Source organism: Primulina eburnea, chromosome 11 (genome assembly GCF_022965805.1).
Source record: "Primulina eburnea isolate SZY01 chromosome 11, ASM2296580v1, whole genome shotgun sequence".
NCBI lineage: Eukaryota > Viridiplantae > Streptophyta > Magnoliopsida > Lamiales > Gesneriaceae > Primulina > Primulina eburnea.
The window spans coordinates 423756-439766 of record NC_133111.1 but is presented as its reverse complement, the minus strand read 5'-3'; the positions used below and the strand labels follow the sequence as shown (position 1 = coordinate 439766).

The 16011-nt window shown below is 36.2% G+C and overlaps 3 protein-coding genes and 1 long non-coding RNA gene across 7 annotated transcripts; 1 reads left to right on the top strand and 3 right to left on the bottom strand.

Moving 5' to 3' along the window:
• Positions 1–144: 144 nt before the first annotated feature.
• Positions 145–9411, bottom strand: LOC140805175 (transcription elongation factor SPT6 homolog). Of its 4 annotated transcripts, XR_012112283.1 has the most exons (19): positions 9267–9411; positions 9056–9154; positions 8033–8162; positions 7825–7909; positions 7527–7680; positions 7309–7444; positions 6979–7225; positions 6694–6891; positions 6305–6424; positions 5572–5958; positions 5387–5497; positions 4515–5294; positions 4237–4378; positions 2900–4077; positions 2084–2293; positions 1018–1495; positions 489–627; positions 299–410; positions 145–257 (listed from the first exon to the last, which is right to left on the bottom strand). XR_012112283.1 is itself a non-coding variant. In XM_073161402.1 (18 exons), exons 1-17 carry the CDS (start codon positions 9298–9300, stop codon positions 500–502), a joined length of 4617 nt encoding a protein of 1538 aa, XP_073017503.1. In that variant the 5' UTR covers positions 9301–9411; the 3' UTR covers positions 145–410; positions 489–499. The 4 variants fall into 4 exon arrangements, 3 of the variants coding, with proteins under 3 accessions (XP_073017503.1, XP_073017502.1, XP_073017505.1); XM_073161402.1 differs by having other exon boundaries at positions 145–410; XM_073161401.1 differs by having other exon boundaries at positions 145–627.
• Positions 9412–10540: 1129 nt separating this feature from the next.
• LOC140804454 (protein FAR1-RELATED SEQUENCE 5-like) lies at positions 10541–12971 on the bottom strand. Its single transcript, XM_073160494.1, has 3 exons — positions 10810–12971; positions 10670–10734; positions 10541–10584 (listed from the first exon to the last, which is right to left on the bottom strand). Exons 1-3 carry the CDS (start codon positions 12969–12971, stop codon positions 10541–10543), a joined length of 2271 nt encoding a protein of 756 aa, XP_073016595.1.
• Positions 12972–14011: 1040 nt separating this feature from the next.
• On the top strand, positions 14012–14831 carry LOC140805763 (uncharacterized). Its single transcript, XR_012112329.1, has 3 exons — positions 14012–14205; positions 14465–14510; positions 14640–14831. It is a non-coding gene; the product is annotated as an uncharacterized lncRNA (long non-coding RNA).
• A 171-nt stretch (positions 14832–15002) lies between these two features.
• LOC140805762 (defensin J1-2-like) lies at positions 15003–15848 on the bottom strand. Its single transcript, XM_073162059.1, has 2 exons — positions 15665–15848; positions 15003–15366 (listed from the first exon to the last, which is right to left on the bottom strand). Exons 1-2 carry the CDS (start codon positions 15810–15812, stop codon positions 15206–15208), a joined length of 309 nt encoding a protein of 102 aa, XP_073018160.1. The 5' UTR covers positions 15813–15848; the 3' UTR covers positions 15003–15205.
• Positions 15849–16011: the final 163 nt, after the last annotated feature.

Below are 16011 nucleotides of genomic sequence, written 5' to 3'. Positions count from 1 at the left end.
TGTCGCATCTGATCAGGAGAAACAGAAATTTAAGAGAATCTATTAATTAAAACTTTACCATTTTTATGAACCCAAGCATTTAGCTAAAAACAAGAAGTAATAGTTTATGATCGCATATTTTTTGTCTTTGCAGTATTGTACGTCTTTGCGTATAGGATTGAAATGCATCCCTTCGATATAATCAACTTAAAATAATCGAGAGTCTAATCCAACTTCCAAAAGGTTTATTTCCATTGCTTTATGAAAATAATAATAATTTGGTTTATTTCCATTGCTTTATGAAAATAATAATAATAATACACAAATGTTGAGGTAGTTGGAATAAATATTATACCTGATCTATCGAGAGCACCGAAAAGTATGACACCATACCTTACGAGGGCAAGGCTAAGTATTCCAGCCATCACCACCTTTGTACCACCATATGAGATAACTTACGAGGGCAAGGCTAAGTATTCCAGCACTGCCAATCTCTCTACCATCAACACCTTTGTGACTCCTACCTGTCTCCTCTATTACCACCATATGAGCCTCGCTCACGCAAACGTCCACGGCTACCGTATGATCTAGGAGCCCCGCTGGGATGACCCTCCGGGCCACCACCATTTCTATACTCATCTCTCCCTGCTGGAAAAACACATTTGTAGTCACAACATAAAAAAATCGTCCGAACTCAAGTAATTTACCAAAAAATTCATTACTCTTGGTTTCTCCAAGTATATGATAGATAAAACGCAAGTGATTATAAATTTTAATATGTAGTTTAAAAACCACGAAACCAATTCTTCTGGCTTTTGGCTTCTTGCAAGACGCTTTTTGTTAAATAGACAAAAAAAAGGATTCTCCATTGAAATATCACTTCTTTTCGTTTTCGAAAAAAAAAAATGAGAAACACTTTAGATAAAAGAGTTTTCCTACCCAAGTGCATTAGTTATCTTAAAGTAGAACATCTCGTCTCCAAATTGAAATACAACATAAATAAATGCAACGAGACTGAAGCTTAACATTCAGGCTTACCTGTTCTAGAAGTCCTATCTCGGTCCATAGATTGGTCACCTCTCCACCTGTCATCCTGTGCTGAACCACCCCAACCTCCACCAAAACCAGATGAGCCGCCAGTTGCAGGACTTCTCATTGGAACCATAGCGGCAACAGATCGAATTGATGGTGCAGAATCAAGAGGATCATCAATGTGTCTCTGGAAATATGCCACAAGACGGTCTATGTCCTCAAACATTCGCTTCCGGAATTTAAATCCCTTCGGATAGAGACCTATGTATTCGTGATGTGGATTTGAACATCGGATGTAAGTTAAGATGAATGTGCCAGGATGTTCATAAGATATACCAAAGCAATAGACGATTCTAATTGGATTCTCAGATTTCTCGATTCTAAGGAGCTCATCAACTTCATATTTAGTGCCCCTCCTAAACTTTCTGTAATTAAGCATTGCCTTCAAATGAGCTACCAATGGATCCACATATCGATCCATTACCTGAATGAAAAACACATACCATGATAAACAACATGCAAAATTGTACAATTGTCATCGCTAGATGCTCATGTAAAATCCAATGCAGTGCCAGTATGAATGGGTACGAGGTCTAAGCAAAGAATGCAGAACCAAAAAAAAAACCCATTAAACTAGAATAACACAAAGTGCAAAGTTACAGACAAAAGTTGAATATTCAATATTGAATAGTGTGGAGAAAAGTAAATTTCATCACTAATTGAGTTTGAGGAACACTGACTCTTTTTTGTTAAAGATCAATTGGCTTATAAGAGAACAGGCACACAACAAGCAAGAAGGATCTTCTCCAGTAAGCAGATCCACGTCTTCAAAAATCAGCTAAAATTGTACCACAGCATAAACAAAAAGTTGCTTCTTTTCCATCCCCATGAAAAATTGTTAGTTCCCCATACAGATTCAGCGTCATTAAAATGAAAAAGAAAAAAAATCATGGATGGTAAACCCAAAATTGCAACTTACAACCTCCCTTAGACATCATTTGAAATTATTTGGGATACATTTGCCAAATCAATAATTCGTCAATTGTTCAAATAAAAGGCTCAGGTTAATTACCTCATCAAGATCCTCAAAGGTGTCCTCTCCAATTTTCAATGTTTTTCCTATTCGAAGCAAGCTTGTGATGTCCTTATGTTCCTTCCCACCTTCAACTATGTCCTTGTTTGCATAAACCCCATTACAGATTTTCAATGTTAAAGTCAAATGTGAAGGACCACGAACGTTTGGACGGATGACACTTTCACCAGGATCCTTGTTTGAAAGAAACTGTCCACAATTGGAAAAAGAAAGGATGAACGCACCCAAAAAAAGCTAAATTTATCAAAACAAACATAGAGGAAATATTATCACGGATTTCTAATTGTTTGGAAAAGGAAGAAACCCTGATGGCTACATAAAATCAAAGTATGCCTATACAGTAAAGCAGAAGTATGTAATATATTGTGCTTGAAAATATATTGCACGTCTCACATAGAAGTTTAAAACAAAATCACGAGGTATTCGCCAAAAAGCGTGAACGTTTCTACTGTTGTAAAAGAATCTGATGTACACACACAGATACATACTTCCAGTTTAAAAATTGCACGATCATGTTTTGGTGTCTAAGTCAATGAAATACATGACAGGAGCACTGATCATTCTATAAACAAATGTCAACATCCACAAACTAAGAAATGTAATAGATGCTTCCACAATTTGAATTGCACTCGCACTCTTTTCTTAACAGCATCCACAATCGAAAATCATGAGATAAAATCACATGATCAATGAAGTGGACTGTACTCATGGAAGCATTACATATCAGCACAAATGAAATGCAACAGAGGCACAAATAATATATCATGATACGCTACTTGGAGACTGATAACACACCTCTACTGCTTCATCAGCTGTAATATTTTGGAATCGAGGGTGGACAATCATCCTTGGCTTAAAATGCTTCTTTGCAAGCTCCTTTTCTTTACGAGCTTTTTCTTGCTCAGTGTGTGAGGTGCTGCGTTCTTCATGATAGTAAGGATCCATACCCCGATGGCTCTGGAAGCGGTTATTCCTCATTTCACTTTCTCTACAAGTTAAGAACACCTGATAACGATTTTTTTGAATTGATTTGATTTTGCATGTTATAATATCACCTTCATGAAGTTTATCAGATAAATCATTAATATCCCGCCAATCATCAGCAATATCTTCCTTGCTGAGCATGCCAGTCAATCCAGATTCAAGGACACAAATAGCTCTTTGAGGTTGAATCCTTCGCACTGTTGCTTGTACGATTCTTCCTTCCGATAAAGTTTCTTCAGTTTCTCCTGAGATCATGTAAAACTCATCATCCTGACTAGGTTCTACATATGTTCTGCGACGATCTTGGAATCCTTCAATTAACTCCAATCTTATATCATTCAGGGTTTCTTTTCGGTTCAAACGATTTTTTTGATCGGCATATTCATTAACATCGACGGCCCTCAATAACTGAGGCTTTTCCCTGACATGTTCAATGGCCATTTCCAGCATATCATCATCATCATCATTGCCATCATCATTGACATCCTCCCGGTAAATATCTTTGGCCAGCTCTTGAGCAAGGCCGTAAAACTCTGGATGAATTCTTGTATCATCTAACAAATCAATAAATTGAGTACTACTGGACGTCAATCCGCTACGACGGACTCGAAGGAATCCAACTGCATTAATGAAAATCTTTTTACCAAGACCATGATGTGTCAACAGGTCTTTCCTAGTGAAAATGGCTCCAGATCTTACTAAAGACCTTTGGAGAGAAGCTGCTTTTCTGGGTCCAAGCCCAGAAATAAACTGCAGAGGAGCAAACAACCATTCGTGACTGGAAGCCAAGTTAACGTCAAGACCAACTTGGTTAGTTACATCCACCATAACTTGTTCAACCATCCCATACTTCTCATCAGGAGTGAGAAAATTCTCGAAAGGATGTAGTTTCCAAGATAATATCTCCCTACCTGGCCCACATAATGTTGCAACCATGGCTAATGGATTCTGAAGATAGCGTCCCAGAGCCACAGCACGTCTAATAATACCTGAAGAACGGAAAAAAATCATATCTATTTCTACATCTCCATGCATCTTATGTCAGAACCATCGGTAAGAGCCACAACTTGCCCATGACCTTTAAAGGATAACAGAATTTTTTTCAACCTTGACATATGAAAATATCAACAACAAAAAAAGTTTATTACCTTCCTGGGAGGGAAGCTGATCCACAGATACGCGAGAATTTTCATATAGACGTGGAAGAGATTCGTCACCATAGAAAATATTCAAATTATCCATATTGTGACCAACATCTCTCGGATTATCCTCCACCATTTTGAATATAATCTGATAATAGAAGAAGCACAATCATAAAGAATAAGCTCAGCATCCAAAGGGTGAATTCAAAAAGGTGGATAATGATTTCGATTACAAAAAAAAAAAGACAAACATGAGAACTAGTTGTCTAGTTCGACCATGTTACCTCGTAAATATCTTCCTTCAGCCGAGTACAAGACAAATTAGCTGCCCCTAGAGAGACGACATGTGGTTGGTGGTCCATCATAAATTTCTGCACCCGCTGCTGATCATTTCTCTTATGTTGCTGAGCATTAGCATTCTGATTGTTAAGGCTGAGTGATGGAGCATTCAACACATCTAAAATCTCTCCAGCTGCATCCAGCATGACAAAAGTAGTAGCTGGCTTACCAGGGCCCCAGCAGCAAGCCATAACCCTGGGTGCTGCTTCTTCATCTGTATTGACATCATTTTCTTTTCGCTGAAACGGCGCCACAGACACTTTGTCCCACAACAGCTTTCCAAATTCCCATAGCAACCAGGTTTTTGCTCTAGCAGTCAGAAGAGATCTACCTTCCTTTTCCATTGAAGGTAGAAGAAAATTGTAGAACGCATCATGAAGAATCAATTTTCTCTGTTCATTCCATAATTGAGCGGATCTGCTCACTCCATCACTCAGATAATAATCATTTGAATCGCTTATCAACTTATCGAGAACTACTTCTGGTAGCTTGATAGTTACTTGAAGGAGCTTCTCCTCTTCAGCCTTCTGAACTAAAAGCCAAGTTGCATCCTCAAATCTAGTAAATGGTTTGTCTCGTAACCACTTGACTCCAGCAAATTGGTGAAAAGAATCAATTGCCACGTTACCATCAGATGTAGGACTGGTTGACACTACAGCATTTTCCATAAAGATGCTACGGACGTGCCTCCGGACACATGGTTCACAGCTAATCTCAACAGCTGCCTGGAGAGTAGTGCAAGATAGCAAACTTTAATAAGACCTATGAAAATCACTGAAAGTGCATTTACGATTCAAAATCCAGAGAACATGCATACCATGTGCCTTGCACCTTTGAGAACAGCTTGAGACGTTTCAAACATAGCACACGTAAAATTAGAGGCCATTTCTTCAGGTGTTTCCTTTGCATCTTCTAATTCATCCATTCTCTTCAAAGATTTTAAATAATATCCCACTTAATATTGCAGTTAAAACAAGGGAAACCAGAATAAAATGAACCTACCATTTTCTCCAGAGAAATCTGCAATCCAAACTGCTCAGAACTGTAACCAAACTTGTTTGCAACCTCCCATAAGCCAGCTTTACTGCAAATGCTGTACTGAGACTTCCTCTTTGGTCTTTTAAACTGCCCCTCATCTAGGACGACTTCGCCAGGGGGGAAGTGCAAATTAAATTTTGAGTCCACGTCATCCAGCTCTCTTTCTGAATCAGCAGCTTTGAGTGACTTGGAAACTGATTCAAAGAGTTGTTGGTTTAAAAAGAGCCGCGTCTCATCGTATACTCTCCGTGACTCTTCTTCGAACCGCTTGTTGTAGTATAACTGTAGTGCACTCTTTCTTTTCTGAAGAAGAAGCCACTTCTTATCCAAGTCATGGATTGTCCAAAGCACCTGCAGCACACCACTGTTTGAATATCTTGCTGAACCTTCCCAAGTACCCACTCCACATAAGACTGAATGTAATTTCGTTTATAAAGGTCAAATACATATTATATTTCATATGAAACTCTCTCTTGGAATAATAAAATTATTTATTATTTCTAAATGGTAATATTTTAGGGGAGCTTTCTAACCATGCTAGTTTTTTTCTCAATAACTGGACAAATTGATCACGTTGAAAATCTTCAGTTGATAAAACAGTGTACCATTCGACAATTTATATGAGAGTAACAGATAGTTCGAGTAATAAAAAAAAATACTTTGACGTAGTCACAAACGAGAAATATTAAATGCTAACCTTGTGCCATTTTAGTGTTGGTCTCCAGTTAGGGTCATTTTGAATGTCAGCTTCAGGCTCATCTGGTTCTTGTAATAGGCTGAAAATCTCCTCTTTCCGGTACATAGCAATGAATGGTATCTAATGACATTGTGAACGATTAAATAAACTCTCAGAATTTCATATTTACAGCTAAAATCCTCTCATGCTGAAGCACAAATCATCTTATGCTTCAAGCTGAGGAAGAATAAAATGAAATACTGGAATAAGAAAAGTGAATGTGAACAATCATAACTCGATCAAAACTACAGACAGTTGATACATTATTCTGATATAAACAAAGACACAGAAAATAAAGAAAGCTCGTCTCTTTTTAAAGGAAAACACCAATTTAGAAAAAAAATACATACATCTAACTTCTGAACGTGCATTAATTCCAAAAATCTTGCAATATGGCTCTTGACTTCATTTAAATCTTCAGCTGCAGAACCTCTCTTGTTCATTAATGGTGGCACTACACCACCGACAAGCTGATTGAATATCCACTCTCTCTCCAACTCAATGTTAAGATCGTCTATTGCAGGTTGACCAGTACCTTCTTCAGATATCTACAAAGAATAATAGAAGTTTTACCGAAAACGGAAGCCTCGTCATGGGAAAGAAAGGACGGATATTCTTATAGGCACTAAACAAACCTGCATTCTTTCAGGAATGTCTATTTCCCTAATTCGATCATCCTTTTCAGTCATATACTTCTCAGAAAGTACACTGGGATCGAATTGATCTTCAAGGCTTCTTTTATCAGTTTCACCATATCTGTCCCTCACTTCCAACTTGCGTATCCTCAAAAGGTCTTCAACATCTCCAAATATTTCATGTGCTTCCTGGAGTGCAGACGATAATATTCCAGGTCGTTGCCTACTCTTTTTGGGCTTCTTCCTCCTGCATTAAGATAAGACGATATATACTCCCAATGAATAGAGTGTACGGCCAGATTCCACAAAAATTAGGCACATTAAATGTACCTCACAGGAGCTCCATGTTCATCAACTTCTTCTTCATCGACAATAAAATCAGCCATTTCATCTTCTTCACCAATGTCTACATCATCCTCTTCTTCTGCCTGTTCGTCCTCCTCGGCAATATCCTCAAGGGGTTGTCCTAGAATATTTAAGAAATAATTAGCAATAAGAAGGTTCCAATTTTCCTGCAGAAGAGAGAAAATGGTTCGGGGGAGATTTACCATCATCATCACCAAACAAGCTACGTTTGAGCTTCTCCTCAGCTGTACGCCCTCCTATTCCATTTCCATCGAACTCCTCTTCATCAGAAAACCCAGATGTGCCTTCTTCCACATCTCTTCGTGCCTTTTTCAATCGTTTGAACTTCTTACTCTCCTAATTATGTAAAAACAAGTTCCACCATAAATGACCGATTCTATACAATATATAAATATATATGTAAAAGAAAAAGGCAAAATTACTTTGCTCGCGATCTGTGAAAGGCATTAGGCATCAAACCAGGTAAGAAATCAAACTTACAAGTTTTGGACGAGGAACGGAGATGTTGCTCTCCTGAAGAAGTTCATAATCATCTTCATCAAGCACATAATTCCTCTCAGAGTCCCTATAGTCAACCAGAGAAATTTTTATCAAGGCAAAAAACATGTTTTCACCCCTGGACTACAGAATAGCAGAGTGAATATCGTAAAGAAAAGTATCCAGGCGATTGATGAAATAAATAAATAACCTTTTCTTCCTTTTCTTCTTCTTTTGCCTCTCCTCATCACTATCAGCCCTGTTTTCTTCTTCCTCCCCCTCTTCTTCATCAACATCATCCACAATGAAACCATCTTTCTCATATTCATCCTGCCCTTCTTCTGTATCAAAAGACCAACAGATTTCATGGTGGAAAGCATCATGAACAGATTTTTTACAGTGAGAAAAAAGAGAACCGTGCTCTAATAAAGTATAATAGAAAGGGAGAAAGATGTCTACCAGACATCTCAAGAGATAAATTTTGTGATGTACATAGTCTAGAACAATAAAACTCATCCTTTTAATATGATATGATTATTCCTTTTTTTCATATGCAGAATTCTGATTCTTGAGAAATGATAAAAAAAATTATATCAATAGGATAACAGCATGGTGTACTGAGATTCTAGTATGCATAATAACATCATAACTAAACTACAATTATGAGACAATGAAAAAGCATAAGCCCACAAATCATGCAAAACTATATAGTGACACAATCATAGCAATACACCACAAATAACCAATTTTTTTAAGAGTATGCAGAATCACCAATTACCACGCTTTAACCGAAGTAGCACCTAAGAAAAAATACCACACCTGAAACACAAATAATTCACATTCCAACCAAAGTGGGGACTTCTTCCAACCCCAACCAAAACTTGAAAATTTTAGTAACCTAGGCAAAAGGAAATAACTAAATTCGCTCGGTAGGTGATAAATAAAATTTCTCGTAAAACAGGGGGTTTGTTATTTCTTCCAACAACAAAAAGTACTGAAACTTTTTGAAATCCAAACTCAATTAAACAATTTAAAAAGAAAAACTTACCTGATAAAACTACTTTTTTCAAAAAGAAAATGCAGATACTTATAAAAATATATTTCGTTCAAACCAAACAAAAATGGAAAATTTGAAATCCGAGAACAATTAAACTATGAAAATGAACAATTAACTCTAAATAATTAAAAATATTCATAAATGTGAAATATTTCGAAGATGAGGTAAGACACGCACCATCGTCTTCATCATCCTCATCGCCGTCGCCGTCGCCGTCATGGGTTCGGTCTCCGTAAGTCTCTTCGTCAATTTCTTCTTCCTCGACCCCAATTTCATCTTCAGGCATAAAATTCCGAACAGAAAACCCAAGAAAGATCAATTTTTTACAATATATGAAATAAAGTATTTCAGCAAAAATTGAGGGTAATTTCCTGTTACGGGAGTGTACCTTCATCGTCGGAGATCACTGTGTTGCCGGCCATCCCAATTACGCTCCGACAAAGAAAACCCTAGAAAGATAATTTTGTTTTAAATAATAAAATACGCAACTTCAAAGGTTCAAGTACAGATTTGGGTCTCTGCAAAGTAATATATATGTTTGTGTGGTACAAAAATATTATTTTTATGATATATACAAATCTATTTGAATATCTATATCTATATATATATATATATATATATAGTGTGTGTGTCTGTTCAAAGATATATATATATATATATAGAGGGATGATACCATGCACTCTTGGGTACAGGGTATCCGTGGACGACAGCTGACATGTGCATTTTTTTTAAAAAAAATTGTAACCGGAATTAGCGACGGTTTGTTAAAACCGTCGCTAAATGTATACTGTTTAAAAAAAATTACCGGGCATAGCGACGGTTTAGTAAAAACCGTCGCTAAATGTCTACTTTTTTTAAAAAAAATAACCGGACATAGCGACGGTTTATTACTAAACCGTCGCTAAATGTCTACTTTTTAAAAAAACTGGACATAGCGACGGTTTATAATAAACCGTCGTTAAATGTCTAATTTTTTAGACAAAATCCGTCCAACAAGAATTTGAAATTTCTACAATTTAGTGATCATGGTTAAATATGTTGTTGGAAGTTGTTACCTTTGTTTAACTGAAAAATACATTATCAAGTTTTTGTCATTTTCTACATATTGGTAAATGTGTAAGACGTAAGACATGTTGGTATGTGATTTTTAATATTTAAGAATTGTGGAATTTTTTTTCGGCTATATCAGTAACAAAATTAGTAATTTTTCAGCAAATAAAAACTAGCATCCACATACATCTTTAAATCACACGATAAGCTTCATGTTAAACTTGAAGAGAAACATAAGTATTTTTTTTTAAAAAAAAAACAGTTTATGGGATGCTATCATTAATAAAACTGTCCATATTTTAGCATAAAGGAATGAATAGAAATTTAACTGTCCATATTTTATGCAATACGAAATTCTTGGCCCAATAGAAATTTCGGCATGACCTCCCCGTAAATAGGGCATACCGGAAAAATATAAAATAACCAAAACGACTAAATCAAAACCATCAACAAACATCCAATACGAAACAATGCCAACCAGGCACAATCACAACAACGATCCTCCACAAACACGATATACAACTACTCGGGCATACCCCGGTAATACGTAATCAAAAGTTAATACCATACAAGCACCAGCACCAAAAACATATAACTTCATACAGATTAATTTCAGTCATCAAAGCCCATTCCAGTTGTCCACATGTTTGTACTACCTGCAATTATGTACACGATGATTACAAAAAAATTATGAAATAAACAAAATTTAAATGCATAAAATAATTTATGTATTTGAGTTACCATGTATTGAGCCAAAATCTTCTTCATCTGAGTTCTCATCAGTGTTATCATTTTGTAAGGTTGACCTGATAAATGAACTTTGTCATCTGTAGTAATATTAAAGAAATTATTAACTTCTCAAAAAATTAATCAATACATACCCGTCTTTCAAATTTGGACAGTTACGTTTGTCATGTGACACGCCTCGACGCCCGCATCCACGACACTGTCTGTCCCTTGATGTTGACTTCTCCTTCGATGATTTTAGTCTCTTCCCACGTCCTTTTGTTCTAATTTCAGAAGTATCAATGATACCAATGGCTCCATCCAAGCTTCTCCTACTTTGAATTCCACTGCGTAATGTTCTATTAATATTCATCTCCTTCATTTTGCTATCAATAGAATCAAACTGCTCAGTCAAAAAGTTTGTCCCCTCATCACTGAAAGATGCAATATCAATTAAAGCTGAGGCTTTACAAGATAGCCTCATATGTCTAGACATCAAACACTTTTCTGGATCGTCAACCACATTTTGCTCAGCCATAGTGTAATGTACGCCAATCTTTGCATCTTTTGTCCACCGTTTGAGTATATACTGATCAGGTAAGTGGAAAACTTGGTTGATACGAAAAAATGCTAACATATGCATGCACGGAATACCCTCAAATTGAAATTTCATGCAACTACATGATATATCGTCTCTTTGTATGTCATGCGTAAGCAGCCTATGTTTGGCAGAAGAAGAACCTTGAAAATTAATGATATTGTAAACCACAAACTCAATTCCAATAGATGCTTGTTGCACATAATAACCATGACTCAGACTAATTTCATTTTGAAACTCCAACCATTTGTTTTTCGTGTATACATTCACCATTTGCAATTCCATTGGCCAGTTTGATTTAACCTTCGATCGCTCGTTCAAATCAGTATGATCGGCAACTAACTCATTGTGTCTTTGGTGTCGAAGTGCCTTATTGAAACGAATTACGAAATCCATCAACGAGTTATTGCTACATACGTACTTCTTGAAAAATGAATGTGAACTTTCAGACCTCTGGCTACTTGACATTCCAGCAGAAAATACATGGTTGAAATATGCCGGCACCCACTTATGTCGCAACTCATACATCAATGACAGCCAATCATTTTCTACCAAGTCAGCACAATTCATAACCTCTTCCCATGATCTCTCAAATTCAATAGAAGTCGTAGAATGTACAATGACATTTTTTATGCTTTGATAGTGGTCACGAAAAGTCGTCGAGTTCAACTTATCTGGGAATTTGTTTAGAATGTGCCACAAACAATATCGATGAATTGTTTTAGGGAAAACTTCACCAATGGCTTTCGTCATAGCAGGATCCTGGTCAGTTATGATCAAGTTTGGTGCTCCTTTAGGCATGGCTTCTAGAAACTTATTAAGCAACCAAACAAAGGAATCAGTTTTCTCATCACTCAAAAATCCACAACCAAAAACAATGGTTTGATGATGATGATTAACTCCTACAAATGGTGCAAAAATCATCCCATATTTGTTGGTGTTATATGTTGTATCAAACACTACTACATCACCAAATGCAGTGTATGCCCTCCGTGACACAGGATCCGCCCAAAAACAACGAATAAATCTATTGTCTGAATCTGTCTCGTAATCAAAAAAGAAAGTTGAACTCTTGTCTTTCTCAGACAGAAAGAAATCAATCAATGTTTCGGCATCAATACCCTTGTGCTCATTCCTAAGCGTTTTCTCGTAGTTTTTTATATCTCTTTCCGTGCAACCTACATGTTCAGGCCCTCCAGACTCTATTTCAAACAATCGCATTTGTTGACAAGTAGGTACATTTGCTTCAGCAAACTGTTGAGTTAGTGCTTTCTTTGTTGCAGAAACAGTACGATGTGAGCGTAACAAATGCACCTTTGAAGGAGTTGATAGTGGATGATTATGACTTTCTACGAAGGTACTAACAACCCAACCTACACCAGTTTGTTCCTTCACAACTGAAATCTTTGACTTACATCTAGTTCTAATCTCACCACGAGCTCTTTCCTTTACTGGTTCATCACTTTTTGATTGTTTACTCCATCTTATTGCATCTGTATGTCCTTCTTTAAAGCATACAAATTTTTTCCAGATAACTTCATTTGTTTTCTTACTTTTTTTGCTATTGCTCATTCTCGCACTAAAACCAGATTCTCGTGCGTATTGGTTGTAGAACGAAAACGCCTCCTCTAAAGATTCGAATTTCATACCTATTTTTGGCTTTTGATTGTCTCCAACTTGGGGAATGTACGACAGTTCATCGCCGCTGTTTTCTTCCATTCTACAATATGAAATGAACAAAATTAATTTTGCTTACATATTGAAATTCCTTTTTATTCATTAAAATTGTGAGGTTTCAAGCAAACTGTGAAGTAACGAGGCAATGGACATTGCAGAAAAGATGCATACATCCAAATATGCTTAACATCTAACATCAGTCTAATACTATGGCTAATAAAAGAGCATATAATGTCATTCCATAGGTAGGAAACAAACTAAAGGAATCGATTTTAGGAGCATTCACGCACAAATTGAGAAGAGGCCATAAAGGAATCGATGTTACGAGCATTCACGCACAAATTCTACCGAAAGTGAGAAATTTTCGAACAACATCGAGTTACCTTGGGATTTGACGCGCACGAGATCTGGAAAAAAAATTAATTGTGTGTTGTGGGGCGCTAGGTTTTGAGGCGTACGAGATTTGGGTGAAATCGAGTTTACTTTTCTGTGTGGGGCGCTAGGTTGGACGGGTTTTGTCTAAAAAATTAGACATTTAGCGACGGTTTGTAATAAACCGTCGCTATGTCCGGTTATTTTTTTTAGAAAGTAGACATTTAGCGACGGTTTGTTACAAACCGTCGCTATGTCCGGTTATTTTTTTAAAAAAGTAACCATTTAGCGACGGTTTGTACTAAACTGTCGCTATGTCCGGTTATTTTTTTTAAACAGTAGACATTTAGCGACGGTTTTAATAAACCGTCGCTAATTCCGGTTACAATTTTTTTTTAAAAAAAAATGCATATGTGGTCGCCCACGGGGTGCAGGGTATCATCCCTCATATATATATATATATATATATATATATATATATATATATATATACACACACACACACACAAGAAATCTACTTTTAAAGGTATTTTTATTTTATAACTGTTTTGTTTAGGAAAAAAATTAATATGTATTTGGTCAATAATTGTGTTTAACTGTACGAATAAATCATATTATTTGTATTGTGCGAGAGTAATGGAGGGACATTTTAAATAGTTAAGTTAAATTCCATGTGAATTATTTTATCTTGTGGTGGACTTAATGCAAGAATCGCTGACTTTTTCGCAAAAACATCGGCATGTAGGAGGAGGGGGAGATAATTTAAAATGGGAAAAACCAACCCACTGCTTATTTTTTTCGATGAAAAAAGGCATTTCATATTTTCTTCAGAGTTTTTTGGAGACGGAATAAATCGCTCTGCCGTTGCCGTCTCGTCTCCCTGAATGCCTCACCAGTGTTCAGGGTTCGTTTTTTGAGATTTCTTTTTGCTTTATTTCTGCTATAGTAGTTGTTTATTTTGTTCATTTTGATGCTGTTTGTCTGTAATCATGATTGCTTGGATGATTCATATTTAATTTTTCAAAGAATATTGATTTGGAAATATGGACTTCAAATTTTAAATTTGTCGTGATTCCGATGTTTTTGTTCATTTTTTTTTCACTTTTCTGTTATGCAAAACGAGGAGATTTATTTATGAATGACAATTTGGTATTCATGTGCAGTCTATTTGGCGACTTTTAAGCGGAGGAGCGAGGGAATAATAGGATGGTATGTGTGAAATTGATTAATATATCCCAAACATTATCTTTCGTTTGCTCAAACATTGTCTGCCTGATTCCTGTGTGCAGAGTCCAGTTTACATCATGGATTTCAAACATATTGATTGATGTTTTGCAGGTGTCCGGAGATTAGCACCATGGTTCGAATTGTCCGTTTTTGCTGTCTTTTTTATGTGAATTTCAAGTAAGACATCGTTAACTTCCTGCAAACCAGAATCTTTGGGAACTGATGGTACCTGAGCTTTGACTTGTCGCTAAGGTCATTTAAATAGTAAGAAACATACCACGAATAGCAATTGATGATGTTCAATCCAAGAATCCGTCAAGGCTTGGGATTGGCGACTGGGAACCGCTAGCAAAATGATTTCTAACAATTTAATAGAAATTTATATTAAACATTAGTGTAAATTTTATTGAGAAATCTTAAATTTGAAATAAAGCGTCGTTAGTTAGATATATGGAAAAGAAAAGAGAAGAGGAATTAAATTCAAAACAGAGTTTTCATATAATCATTTTTGCAAATAATCAAGTGTACCAATATATTATTTATGATAATATAGTAAGTGGAAAGCCAAGGACACATTGACTCGTGCAAAACAATCACAAAGACACACAAGTAAATTCGAAAACTTCGATCATCCACGGATATATCAGATTTATTCATAATGACAAGCATGTTCTTCTTTAACAATGCTTTGTGCAGAAACATCGACGGCGAAAGCCCCGGCAACGGCCACCATGAAACCCTTCAGTTATGCACACAGAAGCGCAGTTGGTTCTGCTTACACAAGCTCCCTTGAACCTATGACTCTTCGACTCGCATGTTCTTGCTTCTGCCACCTTTTCTGTAATAATCACATCTTAATTTGTCACACACAACAACAAAAAATTACGATAATAAGCAGCCTTTCAAACAAATAAATCTTTACTCATATCTTCAATTTTCTCTCTGTCAAATCTCGATTAAGAAGATGAAAAGAAAAAATGGTTGAATGGATAAAATCTTGAAAAGAGACCGAGAAAACACTTCTATATATCCTTAAATCTTGATATCATTATGTTCCACGGGAACTAAAGATTTGATACGCATGACTTATGAATAAAATGTAAGAATCCATTCAATGACCGAAATTTATAAACTACCAGCTGCCATGAGTAGCATCAGCACGATCAAGAAAGTTGAAAACCGTCTGAAGAAGCCACCTGCCATATTATAATATAAAGAGTAGTTTGTGTTCGTTGTTTTGGGTGTAAATTTGTTTGTGGCTGTGTATATATGCATGATTTGCATCAAAGCCCTATATTTATTGAAACAAATTAAATAGATATGGAAATGTTTGGGTTGGATGCTGCGAGTCAGACTCAGACGTATTAGATAAACATTAATTATCACATTGTAACTTTATTAACTTTAAGTTATTTGGGAAATCTCTTTATAAGATTTTCAAATTTTATACTGAAATTTCTACATCAGAAAGAAAAAAGTTTAA